Source organism: Hyperoodon ampullatus, assembly GCF_949752795.1.
Source record: "Hyperoodon ampullatus genome assembly, chromosome: 5".
Lineage (NCBI taxonomy): Eukaryota > Metazoa > Chordata > Mammalia > Artiodactyla > Ziphiidae > Hyperoodon > Hyperoodon ampullatus.
This window is the reverse complement of record NC_136918.1, coordinates 134,124,090-134,140,806: the sequence shown is the minus strand read 5'-3', so window position 1 is coordinate 134,140,806 and position 16,717 is coordinate 134,124,090. Positions and strand designations below refer to the sequence as shown.

General features: G+C 38.8%; 1 protein-coding gene across 6 annotated transcripts in view; it reads left to right on the top strand.

Moving 5' to 3' along the window:
• Positions 1 to 16,717, top strand: part of SYNJ1 (synaptojanin 1) — a gene marked incomplete at its 5' end in the record, with an annotated part of 85,432 nt that overhangs the window by 26,386 nt on the left and 42,329 nt on the right. For all 6 annotated transcript variants that reach the window (XM_079705444.1, XM_079705442.1, XM_079705441.1 and 3 more), the window contains 7 exons: positions 2,057 to 2,282; positions 3,043 to 3,126; positions 8,555 to 8,616; positions 9,770 to 9,866; positions 11,240 to 11,409; positions 13,564 to 13,645; positions 16,077 to 16,229. In XM_079705444.1, the coding sequence (XP_079561570.1) occupies positions 2,057 to 2,282; positions 3,043 to 3,126; positions 8,555 to 8,616; positions 9,770 to 9,866; positions 11,240 to 11,409; positions 13,564 to 13,645; positions 16,077 to 16,229 (874 nt within the window). The remainder of the gene's footprint in view (positions 1 to 2,056; positions 2,283 to 3,042; positions 3,127 to 8,554; positions 8,617 to 9,769; positions 9,867 to 11,239; positions 11,410 to 13,563; positions 13,646 to 16,076; positions 16,230 to 16,717) is intronic.

Genomic DNA, 16,717 nt, shown 5'->3' with positions numbered 1-16,717 from the left:
TTTGGAGCACTATAGTCAGGGGGTGGGGTGCGGTGGGGAGGTCAGTGGGACAGATGAGTGGACGGAGTCCTGTCTGCTTGTGTCAGCCCTACACTTTTCTGACGGAAGAGACATTGAAGATTCTTCAAAAGGTAACGGTGTTGCAGCCGGACTTAGGCCAGCTATCCTTACCTTTTTCCCCACTGCTCATCCTTACCCAAAATTTCTTTGATTGAGAGAGAAAAGTTTTCCTGCCATAATTAGAAGTCCAGGCAGGTGCAGCTGCATCGGCTAAATGGTTAGCAGTCCAGAATATCACTATGTTTAATCAGTGGGAATAATTCATGTGTCCTTGCATTCAATTATGGCTAGAGTTGGGGCAAATTTAGATAACAGATTGAAGGGTTTATCCAGCAGGAGACAGGCTGAGCGCAGAGGACGCTGAAATGCCAAAGGTGAGTCTTGCTCATTTTACAGTTTCTCCAGTTTTGCTAAGGATTGGATTCTGGAGCTTCACTTTGCACAGAAAAACGAAAGCTCTTAGAACTCATTGTGCTACCCTTGCAGCTTATTAGTAGGAGTATTTTCCAGGATACAGCCAAGTAACTTTTGTAGCCAGAGAGTAGCAACTTCCCATCACAAAAACCCAGGCAGCTTTACTCCATAGGAGATTTGAGGCTGCTGCCAGTCGATAGTCAGGTGTAAATTTAAACAGAATGAAAACAGCAAGGCATTGACTGCAAAGAAAAAGGAAAACTGACAGCAGAGGGAGAAACTCTACCTGAACAAATGTACGGATCCCGCTTCTGTTTAAATGGGGGACCTCTGCTAGGACAGGGGCCTCAGCTGTGGTGTCTGGACAGACTGGGTCACAGTTTGAGCTTTGCCTCAGATCAATGTAGATAATAGTAAAGCGTGGAAGCTTAAGTCCTATTTTGAAATTAAAGATGGTCATCGGATTTAATGTTATCGCAGGAGTAATCCTGCTACTCATCGCCATTCCAGTATGCTTTCCTGAGTGGATGAGAAGGGCTGGGGTTGTAGCTGGTTTTCCAGGACTGCACGTGGCCACCACCTGTTTTCTCTCTCCTACAGCTGTCGCCTGAGGAGGCGGGGGTTGGGGACAACTGCTCCAGCCGCGTTGCTGTGTGTTCTTGGTATTTAATGGCCCTAAGGCGTCAAGAAAATGCTGTGACATTGTTTTTATACCTCTTAAGACAACAAGATAGTGCAAAACACTTAAGAAAGATTTCCGCTTAGATTGGTAGTTTTAAAACTCAGAGAACCAAGCTTCAGTATTCTAGAAACTTCACTTTTGTAAGGCACCTTTTGATCTGAAAGTACCAGATAGAAAGTTTTTCTTCCCGACAGTATGTTTGCTTTGGTGGTAGGTTGGTGAGGAGCTTCACATGTTTGCTGTTGGAGGAATAAGGTTTGGACAGAGCCCCTGAGGCGGTCAGCAGGATGAGAAGATGGCCGGCGAGGCAGGACCCCAGCCCCTCATCCCTGCTTTAGCCATAGCAACTCTGCTTTTATGTTTCCTGATCACCAGGCTTCTGCGTGTTCGTTTGAACAAAACTCTTTGCCCCCAAAAAGTTTGGCAACCAGGCCCCATCCGTTATCTAGAATGTAAAAGTATTCGGAGCAGTGGAAAACTCTAGACATGCATTAACATGGTAACCAGTAGCCCATCTGGCTATTTAAACTTAAATTAATTAAAATGGAGCCTTATAAAAGTCAAGCCTTAAGTAGAGCCTTCTAAAGTAGGGTGGGGATGTGTGTATGAAACCCTTTTTTGGAACAAGTGATAAATACATTATGAATAAAGTCATAACAGAAATGGGGACCAGATTCTAAAAACATAGAACGTACGCTTCTTTTCTATGGACCATAGATCACATGTCCAAGGATCTCATTTTATAGCCCTATCTTCCAATCCCTGCCATAGTAAATGTAAATGAATTGATTTATTTTTGGTGCCTTTTAATGTGCACGTTCCAGGAGCAACATTTTGAAACGTATGCTGTGTGTTGTTCAGTGCTCATTACGCTAATACAGTCACTTCTTTTTTTGTTAGGAATCAGTCTTTGCACTTGCATCTCAAGCACTATGGTGTGAATTGCGATGACTGGTTGTTACGCCTCATGTGTGGGGGAGTAGAAGTCAGAACAATTTATGCTGCTCATAAACAGGCAAAGGCTTGCCTCGTTTCCAGGCTAAGCTGTGAACGAGCTGGGACCAGGTTCAATGTCCGGGGAACAAATGATGACGGTCACGTTGCCAATTTTGTAGAAACAGAGCAGGTATATGTTTATATTGCTTAATTCATGTATTAGGGGAGGGGCACAGAGAATAATAGAATAACAGATTTTTATTGATTCAGAACTCATTTCGACATCTGTAATGTCGTTTTATGGTTGTTCTTGGCTACTTACTAGCCTTAAGAGAGGATTCCCCAAAACAAACTTAATTAGCCATGGCTCTTCAAGTAAGTAACAAAACTTTTTGCTAATCAGCATGGCATTGCCAGTGTCATACGTTTTAGTATTGAATTTAAAATCCTCAATTATAGAGCTAGACAGCTTAAGAAAAGTGTGTTTTGATGAAATTAAGTCAAACCCAACTCTTAAAGCTAGGTATATAGTACCATTAAAATGAAAAGTTATAATATTTTTTACTGTGAAACTATGTAATTGTAAATTCAGGCCATGCCCCTGGTCCATTTCAGATCTTCAGATTAGTTTTTGAAAAATAGAAAAAACTAAAGAAAAAAAATGAACTCTGAAGATATATGTATAAAATATTGAAATTCAAAAGGAATTCCTTTTTAAAAGTTGTAATTCTTATGCTTCTGTAGTCACTGTTTTCTTGGTTAATGTATATAGAAGAATTATCACTAGTGAAAAAAGAATCCAACTTATTTAGTGGCCTAGGATCATTTGTATATGAGAGATTGGTCATAAGGTATAACTAGCGTGCACTAGAAGTTAGGAAATTTGTCTTTTGATGTAGAGGTAACAACTTCATCTGTGGAAATATTTTACCCATTATTTTTCTCTGTAGGTTGTGTACTTAGATGACTGTGTTTCTTCCTTCATACAAATCCGGGGATCTGTCCCATTGTTCTGGGAGCAACCGGGGTTGCAGGTATGTATTTTGACATTTCGTTTTTTTTTCTCTTGAGAACTTTCCATATTTTCTCAAGTTTCAGGATAGTTTATCAGTTCATTGGATAGTTCTACTACTCAGTCTAATAATATTAGCTAGATCCATAAATGAGGATCCAAGTATAGAGGTCCTGGAATTGTTCTAGTTATTTTTTCCTTTAATGTTCTTTTAAATATCCATAGAAATTCAGCTCCCATATTTAATATTAAAATTTTGATGTTTTCATGGCACATTGATTTTCAGAGTGTTTCTGTGCTTTACTATCTCAGTATCTTAGTGTATAACAATTTAGTCTCTGTAGGTAGAAAAATGTAGTAGTTAAAACAAAGCTTCTGAAACCAGACTTCTCAATTTGAACCCTTACTCACCACTACTAGTTTTGTGATCTTGGGCAAGTGATTTAACCCCTTTGTGTCTCAGGCTTCTTATCTGTAACATGGGAATAATATTAGTAGTTCCTACTTCTTAGGTCTTAGGGTTCTTATGAGGATGAAATGGAAAGTGCTTGGAATAGTAACTGGCACACACAGTCAGCACTAGGTAAGGGTTAGCTATTGTTGTTAATAAGAATATATCTGCTACTGAAATTTTACTTTGTAATTTGTAGTGACTTGTCATCTTGAATATGTTCTCTGTTTTGCTTTCTGATCTTTTTTTCCGAAACTTTCCTTTGTTGATTAAATGTAAGATTTTTTTTCACCTAAGATCATAATACTGGATTGCCCATAGTAGTGTGATTTTGCATTTTATTTTTATTCAAACATGTTTAGTTCTGAAAGTGTTAAATTATATTCATTTTAGGCTTCTGATATATAATGTGTAGTAAATTTTGTGCCTCAGTCTACAGTATTGAGAAAACAGACAGAAAAAAAAAAAATCTTGCCTCCATTTAGTTCACAGTTGGATCTCTCTTATTCTAGGATGGTTATTGTGGAGAAAAATTGCAGACCACTTGAACCTTTTCAATAAGGCAGTTTATTCAAGACAGGCTAAGAATTAACAAGGATTAATACTTGTACTGCTTTGCTAAAATTCCTGAGTTCTCGTTAAGACCAGTTTAACTCATGTGGGTTTTATCTTTGGCATATAACCGTAACTTAAATAGATACATTCCTCCCCACGTCTCTCTTGGGAAAGAATACCCACCCTACCCCACTTCTCCTAACTTTTTGTGACCAGAGGAGGGTGTTTGGAATATTTGCTTTAAGAAATTTCTAAAACTCTGCTTTGATGCAAGGTAAATGCTTTTGCTTTAGAGACAGGCTAGTATAAGAGATTGTAATAGCCTATTTATAAGCCCTCTGTTTTACTGCTTTCTGTGTTATTAAAAAGTTCAGAATTACAGTGTTTGGTTATTCAGCAAGGTTGGATCCTGAGTAGTTACATTGAGGGGTCCTCCTTGGGTGGGACTTCCTTCCGACTTCCTTCTGTGTTCTGTGGCCTGTCCACACAAGTAGTCTGGCTGGATAATGTCATTTGATTATGGGCTGAAAACTACAGATTTTTAAATCGTGCCTTTCTTGATAGAGATAGTAATTTTTATTTTTATTTTTATTTTTTTGCGGTACGCGGGCCTCTCGCTGTTGTGGCCTCTCCCGTTGCGGAGCATAGGCTCTGGACGTGCAGGCTCAGCGGCCATGGCTCACGGGCCCAGCCGCTCCACGGCATGTGGGATCTTCCCAGACCGGGGCACGAACCCGTGTCCCCTGCATCGGCAGGCGGACTCTCAACCACTGCGATTTTTGAGACATCAAGGCAGGCCAGCAATTCTGCCAAATCATCACTGAGCTGGCCTATTGTCTCAGGTTGGGTTGAGGATTGGGTCAGTAGTTCCCAGTTATTTAGCTTAGTAGTTTTTTTTTTTTTTTTTTTTTTTTTGCGGTACGCGGGCCTCTCACTGCTGTGGCCTCTCCCGTTGCGGAGCACAGGCTCCGGACGCGCAGGCTCAGCGGCCATGGCTCACGGGCCCAGCCGCTCCGCGGCATGTGGGATCTTCCCAGACCGGGGCACGAACCCGTGTCCCCTGCATCGGCAGGCGGACTCCCAACCACTGCGCCACCAGGGAAGCCCAGCTTAGTAGTTTTTAAAGCCAGCCTTTCTTTGAACAGGGATGGATTCGTTTCATGAGTATCTTTTATCATTTCCCCACCATTCTAAACGAGTAGGTAATAGAGGAATGAAATTAATAGATATTGATTTAAAAAAAATAAAAATATCAAGACCCCAAGTTCATTTTCTCATAGAAGACAAATAAGGACTTTTGACTTAGGATGGCTGTAAATGGTCGTTAGGTGTCCTGTGTGTTCTCGGGACTGGAATTTATTATCGGGGATCCTTGAAGTCAGTGTTGCCTAGCGAGATGTCGCACTTCACAAGTCACGGACAGAGAATCCTCAGGCAGTTGTCCCTTGTTCTACCTCTTTTCCTCCATGAATAATTCCTCTCAGGTTCTTAAAATATTTTAAAGGAATCTTTGGAAGTGATTTTAAAATGCAGATTCATGGCCTCAACTTCACTTGAATCTTTTTGAAAGATTCAACTTGAATCAACTTGAATCTTTTTGAAAAGATTCAAAAATAGAATCTTTTGGAATGGGGCCAGGAATCTGCATTTTAATGTGAGTGGTTAATTTAACCACTCAAATTAGAGAACGTGCTGTACTGGATCCTTTCCTGCTGCTCTTGCAGCGTATCCAGCCCTGCCTGCTCCAGCGGCCAGTCCTGAGCCAGCAAGGCAGCCCTGTGACGCTTAGCCCCAGCTGTCTCCTAGGTCTTGGGACTTTCTCTTTCTTTTCATTCCCACTCCTGTCATCTCAGTTAAGGTCTTCATAATTCCTTCTTGCCTGGAAGATCCTCACAGTTTTCTCACTGATCTCCTCCCTGCTTTCTGGCTATTCTTACCACTTTTGATCTATTACACTCATCAGATCTATGCACCCGTTTCTTCGTGTTCTGGCTTCCTCTACTTATCTGGCTTCATGCCTGGCTATTTCTAGCAAGAATCCCCTGCTCCCCAATCGAAGGTTTGTTGTCCTTCAGTAGCTGACTCAGATCTCATGGAATGGGTTCCAGTCACTCCTCCACACTGATCTCTTCATGAACTACTTGAGTTCTTCTAAGCATGTATTATTCTGTATACATTAGGTGTATATAGTCTTGTATCCCATGAGAAATTCAAAGACTGTAGTGATGCTTCAGAGAGAGCTTGCAATCTGTTTGGGGAGACAGGCCTTTTATGGAAAAGATAAATATCAGTATCAATTAGTTTGAGGCATCATAAGAGTTGTCATAAGGTGCTTCCCAGGTAAGAGTGAGATTTCAAGCGCTGGCAACTCACTCATTTTACTTATGATTTCCTTTTTTTGAAGGTATTTAGCATTTATAATCTGTAGTGTTCCTATGATACTATATCATTACATTATATTATAGCCTATATTAGTCTTAAAAGATGGTAAGCATCATGAGATTTATGCCTGGTGTGGTGTGGCACATTGAATTTTTGGTTGAATTGAAGTTTCAGAAATATGTGAACACGAAGCAATGCTATTGTCAGAAGATGACGTTCCATACCACCCAACGAAATGGTTTTCTAAAAATATCTTTCATGTAACTTTTTTTTAATTGGGTAAATTTATGGTTATTTAAAGCCTTAAAACTTTTATCACCATTGACATAACTTTTTTATTATAGATTTTTTTTTAACATTGAGTAATAAAACCTAGTCTAGTCTAACCAACAGATTGCTGTAAGAGTTAGGATGTGTAGCTAATTGTGTATATGCGTTGGGGAACAGACAGTAGGGAACCACCACAGCCGTTACCTAAAAAACATGAGAAAACTTGTATTTTTTTCACCTTCTTAACAGTTGAGAGTACTGTGCAAGATAAATGTTGATGAATAAACAAAATGCTAAGTCTTGAACTTTTATAGAGTTATAGGCAATTACCTGAGAAGACTCCAAAGAGAAAGTTTTCTGCCGCCTAAAATGCTTAAAGTCCTGGAGCACACATCTTTCAAAATTTAAGATTTTATACAGTCTATTAAGCACTAGAAAATGAAATGGAATATAGATGTGACATTTGGCTAATCAATTTTTTACTAAGAATAAAAAGCACTAAAGAGAGAATCCACTGATTTCTCAGGACAGTCATTCAGTTGTCTCATCAGATCAGGAGGGGTAATGCTGAGTGAATGATAATACTGTTAATTCAGTTTTGAACTTGGATGGGCATATTAGTGCTTATTTTCTAGTTTTATTTGTCCAACTGCATGACTGATTTGGCAGCCCTCCTCCCACGCCGCCTTTAAAGTCACTTTGTTCACAGATTAGCAAGAACGAATTCTGGGGAACTTTGATCCCAAAGTCTCAGGGAAATGTTTAAAAGTGAAATTCAGGTCTCACTGCTGTATATCTTCTTGGCATCTGTTACACCTTTCTCAATTCTGCCTCATCTCTCTGTCGCTTTCCTATAGGAGAAAAGAAAAACTGTAACAAAACACAATCGGTAGGGGCTTCCCTGGTGGCGCAGTGGTGGTGAGAATCCGCCTGCCGATGCAGGGGCACGGGTTCGTGCCCCGGTCTGGGAGGATCCCACATGCTGCCGAGTGGCTGGGCCCATGAGCCATGGCCGCTGAGCCTGCGCCTCTGGAGCCTATGCTCCGCAATGGGAGAGGCCACAACAGTGAGAGGCCCGCGTATGCAAAAAAACAAAAACAAAAACACAATCGGTAGTTATTTTCCATCTTGTTTAATTCTCTTAACCCAGATTTTCTGATTCTGCAAAATGTGCTATAGTTGTGTGCCTGAGAGATTGACTTGGAAAGTCTGTTTTTCCAGGAACAATATTTTTAATTTGTAGGATCTCTGGGTGAGGGAGGAGTGAATAGAGTATTCAGCGTAACAGAAAAAAAAAGAATATGTAGACATTGCACTTGTCGGCAGCCCAGAAGAGTAGGAATTTTGGTCAGGAGGCCTCAATTGTCATGCGAATCTTTTTTGAAACGAATGCTGTTGCCCTGAGAGGACAAGTTTACTCACTTGGCTGTATTTGGTTTTTTATTGCCCAAATGGCAATATCGGTTGACATATAAAGGGCACATAGTTTGAGCTTAAAACAAGGTAATGTATGTGAAAGCACTCTTAAAAATCTTACATAAATAAAAATTCTCGTTAGTTTACAAGTGTTTCATAATGGTCTAACTTCTAGTTCTTTTTTTGTGAGGTTGTGTTTTAAAAAACGAAAGGGATGAGAACCTCCTAGAGCTTGTTTTTTAAAGAATATCATGAATGGCAATCACTCAGCTCACTACTGGGTGTTTAGCAAACGCATTGTTACATACTGTAAACAATATTTCTTTTGTCTACATGTTGGCTCTTGGTATGGTTAAACATATTTTTCTTATCTTAGGTGGGATCTCATCGTGTTCGTATGTCAAGGGGGTTTGAAGCCAACGCACCTGCTTTTGACAGGTAAGACTGATTATTTTTACATAGTGCTGTAGGTTTTGATATTGCTAAGCAGTGAGACTAGTTGTAATTGTATTTACTGATTCATTTCAGCTTTTTTGGCTCTAAGGAAAATTTCTTCTTGACTCCTAATTTAACTGGAGGACAGTGACACTTACTGTTATGAATTCTAGGGGTTGTAGCACTAGGTGTGTGGGCCTTGTTGTCTGGGCCTTAAAACTACCTCTCACCGGTGCACTGTCCAGTACGGTAGCTGCTAGCCGCCTGTAACTCTTGAGCATTTGAAATTGACTAGTCCAGATTGAGATGTGCTGTAGGTATATAATATATACTGGATTTGAGACTTAGTGCAAAAAAAATGCAAAATACTTTATTGATATTTGTTTTATATATCAATTACATGTAGAAATGATATTTTAGCTGTATTGGGTTAAATAAACTGTATGTAAATTAATTTCCTCTTTTGATTTTTACTTGTTTAATATGCCTTCTAGAAAATTTTAAATTGTATCTGTGGCTCATATTACATTTCCTTTGGACAGCATTGCTCTCTAGCTTCTGGAATGGTTAGAAGCTGGAACAAATAAAGGCTTATATTTGGGGTCTCTTTTTCTTAAGGCTAGAGCTATCAAGGAGGTCTCTCTGAATACTCACGGAGTGTGTGATGTCCTCATGTGTGAGGCGCAGCCCTACGCCCTCTGCCCTCGCTGCCTTCCCAACCAGGCTGGGTGGCTCGTGTTGTCCATGGCTGTCTAGCTTCAGCCTCAGGGTGGAGAGGGATCTGGATGATTCCAACAGCTCTAGCATAGGTGGAAGTTTAAGTCAGAGAGGAAATTGCATTAACTGGGTTTTTATAAATTCAGAGTTTTGAGACCATGTGGAATGGATTTGTATCCCGTTTTGCCAATTCTGTGAGTTTAGGGGCTTCCCTGGTGGTCTAGTGGTTAAGACTCCACGCTTCCACTGCAGGGGGCTTGAATTCCATCCCTGGTGGGGGAACTAAGATCCCACATGCCACAAGGCACAGCCAAAAAAAAAGAAAAGAAAGAATAAAATACTGCTGCGTGGGTCCTATTTAATAATGGGTTCCTGTTTATTGAAAAAAGTTTTTGGCTTGTCATTTGACATATGTTTATTTCCTTTCTTTCTTTAATAGGCATTTTAGAACACTTAAGAATTTATATGGTAAACAAATAATAGTAAATTTGCTTGGATCTAAGGAAGGGGAACATATGCTAAGTAAGGCTTTCCAGGTAAGTATGATCATTTTTTTCTTCTGTTCTGGCCCATGGACACCTAGAATGGTATTTTTAAATAATATAATAATCAAATTCTTCCAGGGAGTAAATTACTTCCCAGAAAAAGATTGGGTACTTGTTGGAACCATTCATTCTTTGGGGCAATTAGGCAACAGTTCAGGATAATCTTGCTGAAATTGGGATTATGGAAAGCTTTCAAGGCAATTGACCCTGTTTTCTATAGAAAATCTGCTTATTTATGTTGTAGAGAAGCAGAAGGATACCCTCCCTCTAAAAAATGCTCGTCTGTCACTGGCATAAAGATACCAGGCAGTTTCCTCCTTCATCTGTTCATCGTCTTGCCTATTTCCTAGAAACCATAGTCACTGTTTTAAACCTATGAAATGTTGAATAATGCATTTGTATACACACAAGACTTCTTGTACTGATGAGAGAAAATTTGAGGATTTTCATTAAATAAAAACCTAAAGAAATGTCTGACTTCTAAGGAAAAATATTTTTCATAAATGTTTGTTGAGTCTGAATTGATGTAAATTATAGTGTTACATAAGAGTATAAACTTAAACAAAATGGTTAGATAACATTTTCTAAAGTTTAAGCTAATGAAGTACAAAATTAATTATTGGCTATTTTGTTTTAATATTGTTAATAAACAACTTATACTTTAGAGAATGACTTTTTATGGTAAACTTTTGAAACGTTTGTATATATTGAAGGTATAAAAAAATGAATTTTTCAATTTTTGATGGGCTTTGTCTTAAAAAATAAGCTATTTTATTTTGAGTTTCTGTAATAGATATAAACAGTCATTATATTTTTATGGTAAAAAATGAAACGCTGGTGGCTGGAAATCATTTTTCATTTTCTAAACCAGATGGGAATGTTATTTAAGTTCCCTGCTATTAATCATGTCATACCCAGTCTCTCTGGGATAGTATATGAGGTTTTAGGAAAAAGATGCCATAAGATAACAGCAAGTAATTTTCCATTTTACTGCCAGTGGCAATGAAAGCTTTGTGAGATTAGTAAGATTTCAAGGACCTGCTGACATTTTCATTTAAAATGTAAAGTTCCAGCGCTTCCCTGGTGGCTCAGTGGTTGAGAGTCCGCCTGCCGATGCAGGGGACACGGGTTCATGCCCCGGTCCGGGAAGATCCCACATGCCGCGGAGCGGCTGGGCCCGTGAGCCATGGCCGCTGAGCCTGCACGTCCGGAGGCTGTGCTCCGCAATGGGAGAGGCCACAGCAGTGAGAGGCCCGCGCACCACAAAAAAAATAAAATAAAAATGTAAAGTTCCATTTATAACAGTATATTGATAAGATCATATTTAGTTAACATTTAGATGAATATTTGCCTTTTATTTTCAGAGTCATTTGAAAGCTTCTGAACATGCAACTGATATCCAGATGGTGAATTTTGACTATCATCAAATGGTTAAAGGAGGAAAGGCAGAAAAATTACATAGTGTTCTTAAACCTCAAGTCCAGAAGTTTCTGGATTATGGATTTTTTTATTTCAATGGAAGTGAAGTTCAAAGGTTTGACTGCTCTGTTTCTCTTTTCTTTAAACTGGGACTTTGCTATAATTTTATTTAATTAAATAAAATACCTTTCTTTATTATACTTGATTTTAAGCTTCTTTTCCTTTCTTTCTAGTAATAGCTTACATTACTGGGCACATACCATGGGTCAAGCAGTACACTTAGTCTTTACAAGTATAATAACAATCATAGAGATCAGTTCTATTATTATCTCCATTCACATTTGAGGAAGCGGAGGCATAAAGCTATCATCTGCCCCAGGTCACATAACTAGGAAACGGTAGAGCTTGATTTATCTGGCTCCAGATCTCATGCTGCTATCTCTGAGGCTATTACAGTTCTCTCTTAAAATTAATGTCTTAATATTTCTTGGCCTCAGTAAGGATTATTATTATTATTATTATTATTATTTGGCTGTGTTGTGTCTTCGTTGCTGCATGCGGGCTGTCTCTAGTTTCAGTGAGCGGAGGCTACTGTTCGGTGTGGTGCACGGGCTTCTCCCTGCGGCGGTTCCTCTTGTTGCGGAGCACGGGCTCTAGGCACGCGAGCTTCAGTGGTTGTGCAAGCGGGCTCAGTAGTTGTGGCTCGCAGGCTCTAGAGCGCAGCCTCAGTAGTTGTGGCGCACGGGCTTAGTTGCTCTGTGGCATGTGGGAGCCTCCTGGACCAGGGCTCGAACCTGTGTCCCCTGCATTGGCAGGTGAATTCTTAGCCACTGCCCCACCAGGGAAGCCCCCAGTAAGGATTATTAAATGCAAAAAAAACAACAAGACATTGGTTATTGTCTGCTCTGATACAGAACTATGGGGTTATAAGTCTGAATGTGTGTTTAGCTCCTCACTACTGGCCTAATTAGAAATAAGTGGTAATCGTCATCATTCTATGAAGGTCTCTGCCCATTCAAACATGGAGGCGCTTAGCATGGTCTGAGGGTGGAGTTTTTGGCCCTCTGACATCAAAAGGTCACTGACTCAACATTCACACATGCCCAGTTGGAGGGTTGGTGGTCCTAACCAGTGTTAACCAGTTCAGCTTGGTCCTATCCAGTCTTAACCAGCTCATCTCCAGCTATATACACAGCTGACTCCAAGTCCCTGGAAAATAACTTGAACAAACATCTTATTGCTTAGGCTGCCTGCTGCTTGGAGGATGTGCAAGTCTTAAAATGACCTTGATTAGTGAAGGCAGGTAAAATGGATTTGACTGATCATTACCCATGGTTTAATTATAATCTACATGTATCATTTATTTGGAAACAAAAAAAATAAGTGGATGTGGTTGAATAGAGAGATATGTAAGAAAGAATGTATGGCACATTTCAATTAGGATGTGGTCACAAATCCCCCCTGAACAATGCCATGGAGGGAGTGAGTATAGAGGACTTACAATTAGGTGACTTGAGTTCAGATTCTAGTTTGTTCCCCTTCTGATTTTGTGAGCCTGGATAAGTCATTAGCTATTATGAGTCTCTATTTCTTATGCTACAAATGACCCAGATTCCGTTAATAGTTAATGAACGCTTGCTAGGAGCTAGAGGCTGTGCTAGGAGGGAGAGGTCCAAGAAAGACAAGATGCATTTCCTGCCTTAAAGGAGCTCAGGGATTAGTGAAGAAGATACAGTCTATAATAGACATCTTCTCCCTCATAGGTTATTGAGGGTGTTCAATGACATGTATGAAGGGACTTGAAAGCCTAAAATACTCAATACATGTAAGCTGATGCTACAGCTCTTGAAGATAATGACTTTACAGATAATTAGGGGCATCTGAATAGTATACTCAACTTTTCCCTTTCTCTGTGTTCCCAAAAGTCAGGCAACAAGAAAACAATTCAGTGTAATTCCTTGTGACTTTCTAAAGTCTTTTGCGTTTTCAACAAATTGAATGGAGATAATAAAATCTATCTTGCAAATCTAAAGAAAAAAGAATGTATGGCAGAATGTTAACAGTTGTAGAATCTGGATGGTGGGTATATGGGTGTTCACTGTAAAATTCTTTCACCTTTTTTGTGTGTTTGAGAACTGTTACAGTAGAAAGTTGGGGGGGTGGTAGAAAGTAGATGCTACACTTTAATCAGCTTAATTTTTCTCAGTTTGTTTTAGGTTTGTTATTTTTGTTTTAAACTGTCTGTTTAATTTCACTGAATTTGTTACAGATGCCAGAGTGGTACAGTGCGAACAAACTGCTTGGATTGTCTTGATAGAACAAATAGTGTTCAGGCATTCCTTGGCTTAGAGGTAAAAAGAATAAAATATGTCTATGCAACTTGTATCAAATGCCATTTTCAGTGCTTTTGTAATATTTATGTTTCTCAATTACTTTTCACAAAATGAAGTTATGCTAAAGGCATTCTTCTAGTCTTTTTCTTTGGGGGAGGGGACGACATCCCTTTTCGTTTAAATGTTTCCTTTATCTGTTCTAAATACTTTCTTTAGATAGCGTCTGTTTCCCTCTATTGTTCCTTAACTTTCTCTTAAAAAAAAAAACCCTGCTATTTATACTATTCCAGTAATTGCCTCTTCTGCCTGTCTTCTGGATAAAGAAAAGAAATACATGTATAGTGTGTGTGAAAAAAAAAAAGAAATACATGTATATATTTGGCCTTCATTCTCTGTGTTGTCTTTTAAAAGTCTTTTTGGAATGGGGGAGGATCTGTTTTCACATGTGCAACCCTATAGGATTATATTTTCGACAGAGTCGGATCCAGTGCCATTTACATGGCATTTTCAAATCAGTAGCTACAAAAAACAGGATCAGATGAAAATGTCATTGTTAGAAGGAAAGTGAATGAGAGCCAACTTCTGTAACAAAGTCTCTGTTTAAAAGTTTTTTCCTTTACTATTTATATATCACATTCAGTCTAATTTAGGCATAATCTCAACTATTTGACAAACTGTGTAGCAATGCTGAGATTTCTAAGTCTTGCCTGTTATGCAGCAGTTAGGTTCCTAAGGCTATTGTGGGTCTTCATTTAGTTCCAGAGGAACTTAGCATAGTTCTCAAATACTATGAAAAACAGGAATAGGAAGTAACAGGTTCTTATTTCCTCTAACAGATGATCTTAAATTTCGCCAGAATATTGGTTAATTAGTTACTCTGCAACTGAGGGTCTTTCTTAATCGAAATGAAAGTACAGTGTATAGAATTGTCTACTACAAAAATGTATTTTTCATGTAACTAAGTAAATTTTACTGCTTTGCCTTTTTTGAAATCTGTCCTTGAGGTTTACTTAGAAAATGCAACAGAACTAAGAAAAGTAAAAGCAGGAATTTGGTCATAGGGATGGAGTTTATCACACGGCTCAGGTTTGTTTTGAGTTCTGTTCTGAAGTGGCTAAAAACATTTAGCTAGATTCTAAGAGTAAGCTTAGTGAAATACTTGAACATCTTCATTAAAAGTAGAGCAAGTGTTAGAATCTGACTTAGTTAACTACCCACTGTTTGTTGTTAGGTGTGAGAATACTCCCTAGTATAGCAGTTGGTTGACTGGTTACAAAATATACTGCTAATGTAGGCAAAACCAAACTACTTGTAGTGAAGACCACTTTGCCCAGTTCCTTGAAGAAGGAGGTATAAATGATAAAGGAGATGCCGGAGGCTGATTTTGTTAATACTCCATGCCAGCAAAGAGTAGCCCTGGTGTAGGTCTCTAGGCAATCAGATAAACCCAGTATAGGGTTTTTAATATTATTTTAATGTTTAATCCCTCTATAATTATGGATAATGTCCACTTATAGACAAGATAAAAGAAAACACAAATGAGAGGGAGTTAAGTAAAAATGCAAGACATCGACTAGATTCCAAATAAGAGAAAGAGACTGGATAAGGATTATATGTTGCTTTGCCTTTGCCAGACTTCAAGGCTAAGAGTCATTCATAGTAAAGACCAATAACTTTTCTGAACACTTCTACCGTGATGAAGGAACTGTGGGAGCCCAAAGATCCTTGCATTCCTTGCATGCTGTGTTCCCCCTAGTTCTCCCTTATATGCTTTACTGATACGAATTTTATACATTAGAAGCTGTCGTGACTTTATTCAGAGATATGACTTACTTTTAAAATTTTGATAACAATTCAAAAGCAGCTCTACTTTTCTCACAATCTCCTGACCTTAATTACCCAACTGTGTAGAACCAAATCCAGAAATTAAAGAAACTTAGTTATTTCTACATATATTTAAATAAACTAGGTAAATATTGATATATTTCTCTGCTCCAATGCATGCTGTTGTGTATTGTTCTTTTAGGTGAACAAGATAAACTAGTCTGATTTATAGGGACATTTTTTTCCTTTTTTTTGGCTGCGCAGCTTGTGGGAACTTAGTTCCCCAACCAGGGATTGAACCTGGGCCCTCGGCAGTGAAAGTGGGGAGTCCTAACCACTGGACCGCCAGAGAATTTCCCATAGGGACATTTTAATAAGCTTAATATCATTTAACCAGAAAGAATTTCTTACTGCAAGGGAATACTGAGTTACTTGTAGGTTTCATTGATGTGATATTTACTTTAGAAATTGACATGGTGGGAAATAGTAAACTTGTATTTTCAGAATCCAGACCCACAAAGTCCTGTAACTGTAAATTTTTGATTTGATTCTGGTAGTTCTTAAAAAGTTACATCATAATGAATGTATTACTATACTTATAAAAGTTTCTCTTTTGCTATTTTAGATGCTAACTAAACAATTGGAAGCACTTGGCTTAGCTGAAAAGCCTCAGCTGGTGACTCGCTTCCAAGAAGTTTTTCGATCAATGTGGTCTGTGAATGGTGATTCAATCAGTAAGATTTATGCAGGAACTGGAGCTCTTGAAGGAAAGGCTAAGGTAGATCTAGACCTATCGTAACATTATAAAAGATCCTTTTTCCTTCTTTAGTAAAGCTTTAAATGGACTCTTTTTAAAATCAATAGTTTGGTTTTCATAAGGTATCTGTTTTAGAATTCTGCTTTATCATGCTTTTATGTCCTCTTTAACACTTCCTTCCATAGTGGATCCTAATGATTGAACAGATAGTTATTTCCCTGGGTTTGAGGGACATGTATATACGACATATTCAGTTGTTTAGTGATAATCCACTAGGCTGAGATATGTGTTCCTCACATTTTTTTTAATGATTTTTCACCTGCATAATATCTGTTTTACTTTTCATATTATTTTGATTAAAAATATGTTTTTTTAAACCTTTGGTTTTGTGTGTGTGTGTGTGTATGTGGCCGCACAGCACGGCATGCAGGATTTTGGTTTCCTGGTCTAGGGATCGAACCCAGGCCCCCTGCAGTGGAAGCACGGAGTCCTAACCACTGGACTGCTAG